We start from the raw sequence: 9,860 nt of genomic DNA, 5'->3' as shown, positions 1-9,860 counted from the left end.
GACACTGAGAAAGCCAGTCCTCTGTCCTTTTTGCTGTCCTACTAGCATGAGCCAGCTGTGTGGGTCAGCACAGTCAGTCTTGCCAGGGGTGTGGGAGGGGTTCTCAAATCGGTTGGGTTTCTCATCATAGCCTCTGCAGCCAGAGAGGTTTTTGGCACCCCTCAGGCTACCTTGACTCAAAGAAAGGGCATCTTCTCCTCCCCTTTTAAGCTCTCAGGAAGCCTGGTGGACTTGCACTGAGGGTTCCTGAGCTTTGGACTAATCCTGAAGTTTCCTGTTTCAGAAGAAAGTCAGCAACTCTGAGTTTAGGGAGAAAGGAAGTTGATAGAGGGTGTGGCAGAGCCAGCAGAGAGCCAGCAGAGTGACCAAGTGTATCCCAAAGGAGGTCACTTCTTCCTGCCTAGCATCAGGCCCTGGGGAGACACACGGCCTCCAGTGAAGCAGCTCTTGCAAGGCTCCTGAACCACAGAGGTGTGGTGCTACTACCCAGGGACCTGAAACATGGCAGATCCAAGGTGGTGTGTGTGTGTGTGTGTGTGTGTTCATGTGTTCATTTCTCAGCTCCCACACAGTAGGTACCAATGGTAGTGTCCACAGAATCAGAAGAAATGCACAAGGTCACTTTGATTCATGTAAGAACCAAAGAAAGAGCATAGAGAAGGGTCATACAAAAATGAAGGAATGAGGGACCCCCAAGGGACCAGACTTAGCAATGGCTTTCCTGTACCTCTGTCTCTAGCTTAAAGTCGTAATCAGATAAATGAACATTAAGAATAGAAATGGAACTGAAATCATAGGCAAACCCAACACTCCTGGCTCATAAATACCTGCTATGTGAGAGCCTCACAGTACAGGAGAGAGAGTCTAGCCCAGCAGAACTGGCCAAAGCAAGTTCAGGGGAGACTGAGAAACTGAGATCACTATGCCTCTGTGTGCCCCAACACAGGGCCTTATCACCCTGTTCTGGGCCAAGTTTAAAGGCTCTGTACACCATCTTCCTGTGCAGCCCTGAATACCTCTGAACACCTTCTTGGTGCTGGCCCTCCTCCCTATCTTGCCTGCACTGTGTTTCACTGAGTAGGGCTGGATAGATGTGGGTCTATCTTCTCTCAAGATAAGAATGGGGGTTTCCCTGAAGGGACATTTGAAAAGCTAGGTCAAAGGTACCAGGCTCCAGGGCTGTGACTTAGATAGGTCAAGGCAGGAAGCTTTCCTTTCTTCAATAGCTTACATAAGCTAGCCCTTCCCCTACATTGGCATAGTTAGCCCTCAGGAGAAGTACAGGTGTATGACCCCTTGGCTCCCTGTGCCCTGGGCAGGACCGGAGGGCTGGCTGACATAATCCAGAGAGATTCAAGCCCCTGCCTCCAGTTTACACTGCCTCCTGCTGCCTTTTTGGCCTGCAAGCTCACTAGAGGGTCTAAAGTCACTCATCCAGGAGTGGAGCTACTGGGATGTCCCTTCATTCCCCCCTCCAAAACCTTGGTCCTGTGCATCTCTTGGCCTCCCTCTTTGTCCTCCATATCCTTTCCCACTTTGCTCTCCTGCTCCAAGTCCTCAACAAGGCTAGAGACACTTAGGTTCAGGGATGTGGCCTGCATCTCTCTCTGCTGAGACTTTAGAAAGGGAAAGGCTATGAGGCTCGGTGGAGTGTGGGGTGCATGTGCACTAGTGTGTACATGGGTAAGTGCATGCAGACTGTGTGTGCCTGTCCAAAGGGGTCAGCTGGACAGTTGGGTGGCCTTCAAATGACTGAGGAAGGTCTTGGTGGTGCCCAGCTGGCACAGTGAGGAGCAGCCTAGTGTTTGCAGGTGTACACGAGCTCCTCCTGCACACACTGCTGGCACTCCACGTAACAGCACCACTGCACCTGGCAGTGGCAAGAGAAGGCCACCAGGCGGCTCTGAGTGTCATATCCACGTCCACAGCACAGGCTGCTGCAGCTGGCCTCCCGGGAACACACCCTTCCCGCTGTGCCAGGGGAGTACTTGCTGGGCCGACAGAAGCTGGGTGAGTCCTCCATGTAGACTAGGTCCCCTGGTCTTGGAGCCAGGCCCTTGGCAGGGATTCCTGGCCTAACAGGTGCCCACAGTTCCAGGCGGCCCAAGGCCTCATTGGTGGCACTAGACACCTTGACAGCTGAGTTGTAGCGTAGCTTCAGCACCTGCCCAGTCTCACGGAACTGAGAGAGCTGTTTCCAGCAAGTGCGAACAGCGCAGGAGCCTGACACACCATGGCACTTGCACGTGGTCCTGAGGCCACTCTTCACAGCCTGAGGGGAGAGGCAGAGTGACAGTGTGGTCAGAGACAAAGTCCACAGAACCGGCCTTTATATGTGCTGGGGCACAGGTAGGAGAATGAGAAAGACAAGGTGAAACCTACACAAACTGTGCAAGTTGGACTCAAGCTTTTCACCTCTGTGCAAGCTGGCTAAAGATGGGCAGAGGAAGCCTGTACCCATGCACATCTTCATGAGAGTAGTGTGAGTCTGTCTCCACCCAACTCCTCCCCTTTACCTGAAGTACTTCTGGAATAGACAGCTTGCACGAAAGAACAACAGCAGCCCCCGTCTACACCAATTCAGAGATGAGGACCCCAAATACGAAACTCCATTTCCTAAAGAGACACTAGCCTCTTCCAGCCTTCTTATTGCAAGATACTGTGGGCTTGTTTGTTTGTCTTTTAAATCAAGACAGAGTGACAGAATGAAAAAAGCCACAGCACTGAGGCTCTCTTTAACTGGAGGGGCAGGCAGGCTTGAATCTGAGTAGCACACATGGCAAGATTCTCTCTCTTTCTCTCTCTACCCCCCTCTCTCATGGAGGGATAGAGAGAGAGACAGAGAGAGAGAGAGAGAGAGAGACCTGCTGCTTCACCACCCCCCTGCATGTGGAGACTAGGAGCCCGAAGACAGGTCACTCATGGTAATGTGTTCACTCAACTGGGTGCAACACCATCTGGCCCCCAGCCGAGATACTTTCTGTCCATCCAGCCTTCCCATTACTCTGTGACCTCAACTAAGTCTGGTCTGCCTCTTCTCTCCTCCTATCTATAACGTGGGGGAGGAGTGGGGATTGCTAGATAAAAAAAAATTGATCAAATTAGATCAAATTTAAACTATGCTGACTTCCCAGGCCACCAGGGAGCTCCCCCTCCAAGCATGCTCCAACCTTAATGTATATATGGGTCTTGAGCCTGGGGCCCACCTGTTGCCCAGCCACTCATTTCCCAAGAGGCTTTCCCTATTTCCTGCTTCCTGCTGGTGGTTCAGAGAAGGTGCATAAGGAATAAGGACTGTTCTGGGCTGGTTCTTTGTGTGCTGTGGGTCAGGAGGGCAGGTGCTGGCCACCTAATGTGCCACCCAAGAGCCTGCTTACCTTGATGCCCACATGGGTGTTGTGGGCATCTGCCCGTGCCCGCAGGTCCTTGCTGCCTCTCTTGGGCCCCAGGAAATTGCTCAGGAACTTGGTGCTGTACTTGAGGTTATCACCACACACTCCCCATTGCCAGGCCTGCCGGCTCTGCAGGCCTGGAGAGTCATCGCAGGTGCAGCGTTCCATGCGGCCGGCACTACAGGCTCGGGCTAGGGTGTGGGTGAGGGCAGCTGAGGAGACAGCATACAGAAAGGCTGTCTCCTTGAAACCTGCAGCAGCACCAAGGGAAACAGGAGGGGAAGAGTGAACTCAGAGGCTGCCCATGATAAGCAAATGAGGTTGTGTGAACCTGGAGACGGGTCTCTGTCCTGTCACCTGCTTCTTAAATGCAAGACTACAAGCTGCTGTTTAAATGGAATTTTCAGGGCTGGAGAGATAGCTCACCTGGGAGAGTCACTGCTTTGTCATGTGGGTGACCCAGGTTTGAGCTCCTGGTACACCATGGGGGGAACTACAGCATGGGGGCAAGCTTTGCCGCTATGGTGTCTCTCCCTCTCCCTCTTTGTCTCTGTCCTTCCTTCTTTCTTTCCATTTTCTTTTTCTTTCTTTCTTTCTTCCTCTTCTCCTCCTCATTCTTGTTAGATGCAAAGAAAGTGAAAGAGACCACAGCACCAAAGCTTTCTTAAATGGAGGACTGGGCTTGAGCTGGGTTCATATACAAGACAGAGCAGAGCATGATCCAAGTGACTGTTTCTCTGCTTCTCTTTCTTTATCTGAAAAAGTTGGACTGGAATGGAGAAGCTCCAGTAGTGACATCACTAGATATGAATCCACAGAACTTATAGTTGTTTTAGAGTATGTGCCCAGGAGATTTCATCTCTTTAAGGGATGCAAAGAGAAGTGACTTAGCCACTTGGTGAAGGAGGGGAAAACTGGGATAAGCTAGCCTATGTGACAACTGATCTTGACTTCAAGCAGGTGTACAGCCAGTTGGACCAACCCATTTCTGAAGTCCCTGATCTTCTGAAATATGTCTTTATGGATTCCCATGCTCCTTGATGCATCTTGATGTCATTCTTTGCTACCCAGTGACAGAGTGACCTTGGGTCTCCTGCCTAACTTGCCCCAGACTGGCCACCCAACCCACTCTTGGAGCAGTCACAATGCATGTGCTTTGGGGGCATTGTCCAAACCTGGATTCCCTGTGAGCCTGCTACCTCTTACATGCTCCTCAATTTACCTAGGGTGCTGGGGACACTAGAGGGGACATTTGCTCTGCCCCAGGCCCTTCCAGTGGTAGAGAACAGCTGACCTAGGGGGTGAATGACTGTCCCACCCACCACTACTAGCCTGCTGTGACTGCAGCCTCCATGTATGTCTCTTGGTGTTGGAGTTACTGCTTCCTTCCCTCTATCTAGGTTTTCTGAGGGCAGTTAGGGGTCTTGTCTGCCTCTGACCTTTAGCACCCAACAACAGTAGCTGGCTCTCTGGGTGCCTTCTCAGGTATCTAGTGAGTGGATGGCTGGGTAGAGGGGTGTGGGAAGGAGAGAGAGAGGTGGGAATAGAAGGGAAAGGGGGAATGAGGAGCCAATGGATGTGATGTACAAAGAAACAAGTGAATGAGTGAACAAGTAAAGCAAGTGAATCCAGATAACCTAATGCTATTTGGATAACTTTTAACTGCATTTCACACTCATCTGTTCTTGCAACTTGTTTTACATGAGTATGCACACACACACACACACACACACACACACACATACACACACGTGTGCGGAGGACACTAAAGAAGAGGGCTGGGGAACTCCCATCTCATCTGGGGGCCCCTCTAGGAATGGGTTGCTCTTTCTAGTGTCTACCTTATTTCTCTGTGGCACAGGAGCAGAGAAGCGAGAAGCCTGGCCTCCTATTCTCCTCCCTGGCTCCCATCCTCCCCATCCTAGCTCCCTACCTCTCTTGAGCAGGCCAGTCCTCCCCTCTAGGCTGCAGTTCCAGCGCTCATGCTGAAACTGGAACTGGCACTCGAGCAGGCTGAGGTGTGCCGCATCCTGCAGGGTCTCAGCCAGGCCGGGCTCCCTGCGACAAAGTTGCTTCTGGCGGCGGGACAGCTTCAGCAGGTCACACTGCTTCAGGTGGGCCCCACCCTGTGCAGGGGCCATCAATGTGCCCTGCCCTGGGAAGGGTGTCAGGACCTCCCGCCCAGTCAGGCTAGAGAACAAAAGAAGGAAAGTGAGTGACCCTTAGGTGCCATAGCAGGGCAGGATAAAGGTGCCAATCCCTGAGGACATGGGGCAGGTGAGGGGGAGGGGAGTCTTTTCAGAGGACTCATTTATGGCTCTTTTAGGAGACTGACTGGAGCATGGTGCTATGTCCCCATTTTATAGAGTAGTAAATGAAAGGTTCTCAAGCCCAGGTTTTCAGATGTCAAAGTCTCTATTCTTCTTACCTCCCCTACTTCCCAATTTTAAACTTGCCCAGTTTTTAAAAATCTTCTTGGGTATGTTGTTAAAATTACAGATCTTATTCCATTTGCAGTGGGGGTCAGGGAATCTGCAAATTCACATTCCTTGGGCAGTTTTGACTATCAAGGACACTAGGCACATATTCCAGGTATGGAAATATTAATGGCTTCCTGGAGTGGACAGTCATCTTTCCAAGAGGGGGGAAAGAGAAGAATGGAGACACTGAAATACACCCAGTCAACTTCCCAGATATTACTCTTTCCCTTACATTGTGTTGGTGGCACAAGTAATTTTATGCCAACCTAATTTGTTTCTGTAATTCCCAGATAGATCTTCAGTCCTCTATTACAAAGAGATGCTTGGGAAATATATGGAAGGATGGGTAGATGAATGGATGGGGTGGATGACTGGCTATGTTATATGGGATCAGTGAATGGATGGATATATGGATGGATGGATGGATGGATGGATGGATGGATGGATGGATAGGATGGATAACTGGCTATGTTAGATGGGATCAGCGGGTGGACGGATGGGTATATGGATGGATGGATGGATGGATGGATGTGTGGGTGGTTATGTTAGATGGGATGGATAAATAGTTATGCTAGGTAGGATATACATAGAGATGAATGAATGAAACAGTGAGAGGGTGGAGGTAAGGGAGCTGAAAGTCCATCAGATTATCAGCCTTAGACATCTTGTTTTACTGTATCCAAAGTCCAGGAGTTTTGAAGCTAGGCTGACAGGCTCTAAGTCTACCTATAAAACCTTGTATCCTTGATTTTCTACTCTAGAAAGTATAAATTATGCTTTCATTCTTCAGAGGATGCTATGAGGAATACATGAAAAGTACCAACCACAGTGCCTGGAACATGCAGGTTCACCTTCCTGTGAGCTGGGGGTTCTCAAAATTCTTTCCCGTTGAAAAAGTTTAATCTCTAAACTAGACAGAATCATCTTTTAATCAGACAAAGAAACAAAGGTTTTTTTGAAGAGGTAATGATTGATTCAAGGCAAAGAGAAGATCAGCAGTGAGATAGGGATTAATATTAGTTTCTTCACAGAAATAATCAGGAAGGTGCTTTTGCCAGTCCAGCATATCTGCCAGCCCTCTACGTGAATGAATATACATCATTCCAGGTTCTTGGCTGCAGGAAACAGCCCCCTTTTCATGGTTCTCATGCCCATCTTGTGACCATAGGAGAAGAAAAAAGGTGGAGCTCTTGAAGCTCTCACTCAGATATGACTTCTGTCTCTTCTGCTCATGTGTCACAGACAAAGCTGACCATGAGCATGGTCACAGAGATCTATGTCTTTTTTTTTTATTTCTTTATTGGGGGATTAATGTTTTACAGTCAACAGTAAATACAATAGTTTGTACATGCACAACATTTCTCAGCTTTCCACATAACAATACAACCTCCACTAGGTCCTCTGTCATCCTTTTTGGACCTGTACTCTTCCCCCACCCACCCACCCCAGAGACTTTTACTTTGGTGCAATACACCAACTCCAGTTCAGGTTCTACTAGAGACCTGTGTCTTATGGAGTCAATGGCATAGTTCTCCTTGTTGGAGTCACTTGCCCCAGGTGGGAGACATGGCTGGATGCCACACTCTCCCTATCTCTACTTGCTGACCAGGTGCTCCCAGAAAATGCCTGTAAATTCCAACTCCATTATGTGTAGCCAAGCCAGTCTGGAGCCTCTCTGAAACCTCCTAGCAGAAAGAGAGAAAAAGAGAGAGAGAGAGAGAGAAAGAGAGAGATGCTATCAGGCCCCTCCTGGCCCAGCCTGGCCTTAGGCTCCCCTCCCAGACAGGGTGAGGGCAGCAGGGACCCATTAATTATTAATCTGGGGGCAAATGGGTAAATTTCCAGGCCATCAGGTTTATACCCAAGCCCCTCCCTGCCACCTAGCAGGAAATACTTCAAACTTGGCCCTTGTCAGGTCCAGAGCAGAACCCAATGTCAACTCCAGCTGAAGAGGCCCTTACTCTGACTGACTTCCCGTGTAGATGACTGTAGGGAGCAAAGGGGACAGCAGTTGTCTAGCTCCTCAAATGTTTTCCATCCCACATCTGTGTTCACACTTGTATGTCTCAAAAGCTGAGACCTCCTTTGTCGTAGCTGATTACTCACATTCTTTTTCTTTAGGTGACTGAGTCTGTGACTCAGATGATAAACAGAGGAATCAGTCCAAAGAAAGAAAAATCAATAAACCAAAAGTGTGAGAGATGCGGAAGGGTAAATGGAAAGGATAATTTGGGGAGCTCTTCAGCCAGTCTCCCCAAGGTGCACCTGAGTTCTTTCCTGGGGCAGTTTTGGCTGTAGTGAAGTGTCAAGGTTTGGAGTTGGTTAGAATGTCATCCCTGAGCATTTTTTAAAATGTATTTATCTGGAGAAAGACATAGAGAAAGTGAGGGGCAAGGGGGAGATAGATAGGGACATGCTGCACTACTTTATCACTTATGAAGCTCCCCTGCAGGTAGGGACCAGGGGCTTGAACTTGGGTCCCTGTGCAATGTAATGTGTGTGCTCTACCATGTGTGTGCTACTCCCCCCCCACACACACACACACACTGACCCTCCCTAGGCAGCTCTCATGAGTTGGCTTGACAAACATTCTCTCAACCCCATCAGCAGGCACCTGTTCTTTTAAGTTCATGTAATAGGCCTGTGATTGATGGCCCAAGGAGTCCAGTATAAAGTCAGTTAATTTTATTAGCAGTAATGACACTTAGTAGTGATTAATGGTCAGGAAAGGCAGCCAAGCACACAGATGCCTCAGGCCACACTGGGCCTTGCTCTGCCAGGGCTGATCAAAAACACTCCCTGGCACCACCTCCAGGGTGCCACTGGGCCTGGGTAGACCTTGTAGCACCCACTTTTCCTTTAACGTGTTATCTGTTTTGGTTGGAGAGTCACATTTCCTTTGAAGAAGTAGCATGGCCAAATTTCAAAAACACTTTCAACCAATTCCCTTAAGTGGTGCTTGAGAATTCTACATTCTGTGCCCATCCTATGGCATCCACTGAGGAAGAGGTCTCTCCCTGGAGCTCTGAAGAATTCTTTTTTTTTTTTTTTTTTTTAATTTTTTTATTTAAGAAAGGATTAATTAACAAAACCATAGGGTAGGAGGGGTACAACTCCACACAATTCCCACCGCCCAATCTCCATATCCCACCCCCTCCCCTGATAGCTTTCCCATTCTCTATCCCTCTGGGAGCATGGACCCAGGGTCGTTGAGGGTTGCAGAAGGTAGAAGGTCTGGCTTCTGTAATTGCTTCCCCGCTGAACATGGGCGTTGACTGGTTGGTCCATACTCCCAGTCTGTCTCTCTCTTTCCCTAGTAGGGTGTGTCTCTGGGGAAGCTGAGCTCCAGGACACATTGGTGGTGTCTGAGCTCTGAAAAATTCTAGTGTGGATTCCAGCCTACTACAGTCAGTGATCTGGGCTCTTCCCCTTGAAGAAACCACTATCCCTGGCACCTTAGTCCTAAGAACCTTATGCACAAGGCACAAGGTGGTACAATGGATAAGGCATTGGACTTTCAAACATAAAGTCCTGAGTTTGAACCTCAGCATTGCATGTGTTGGATTGGTGCTCTGATTCTCTCTCTCTCTCTCTCTCTCTCTCTCCCTCTCCCTCTCCTTCTCTTTCTCCCCCTTCCTCCCTCCCTCCCTCTCTCTCTCATGAATAAGTAAATCTAAAAAAGGGGGGGCACAAGTGATAGATTAATGGTTATGCAAAGAATCTCTCATCTCTGAGGTTCCAGAGTCCCAGGTTCAATTCCCTGCACCATCAGTGCTGAGAGTGCTCTGGAAAAAACAAATAAACAATAACAATAAACAATCAAATGGAGGCCAGGTGGTAAAAAAAAAAAAAAAAAAAAAGCACAAAGACTGGTGAAATGATCCACCTACAGGGGGGTTGTTTTTTGAGCAGTGAAGCAGGTGTCTCTCTTTTTCTCCTCCTCTCTCAATTTCTCTCTATCCTATAAAAATAAAGTAAACAACCAAAC

The 9,860-nt window shown here is 48.8% G+C and overlaps 1 protein-coding gene across 1 annotated transcript in view; it reads right to left on the bottom strand.

Annotated features, from left to right (window-relative positions):
- Positions 1-658: 658 nt before the first annotated feature.
- WNT9B (Wnt family member 9B) overlaps positions 659-9,860 on the bottom strand; it is a 29,679-nt gene continuing 20,477 nt past the window's right edge. Inside the window, exons 2-4 of the mRNA XM_007529653.2 lie at positions 5,326-5,582; positions 3,378-3,643; positions 659-2,272 (exon numbers count right to left, since the gene is read on the bottom strand). Of these exons, the coding sequence (XP_007529715.1) occupies positions 1,799-2,272; positions 3,378-3,643; positions 5,326-5,582 (997 nt within the window). The 3' untranslated portion in view covers positions 659-1,798. The remainder of the gene's footprint in view (positions 2,273-3,377; positions 3,644-5,325; positions 5,583-9,860) is intronic.

Source organism: Erinaceus europaeus, chromosome 12 (assembly GCF_950295315.1).
Source record: "Erinaceus europaeus chromosome 12, mEriEur2.1, whole genome shotgun sequence".
Taxonomy (NCBI): domain Eukaryota; kingdom Metazoa; phylum Chordata; class Mammalia; order Eulipotyphla; family Erinaceidae; genus Erinaceus; species Erinaceus europaeus.
Note: the sequence above shows the minus strand (reverse complement) of the source record. Positions and strands in the feature narration are given on the sequence as shown.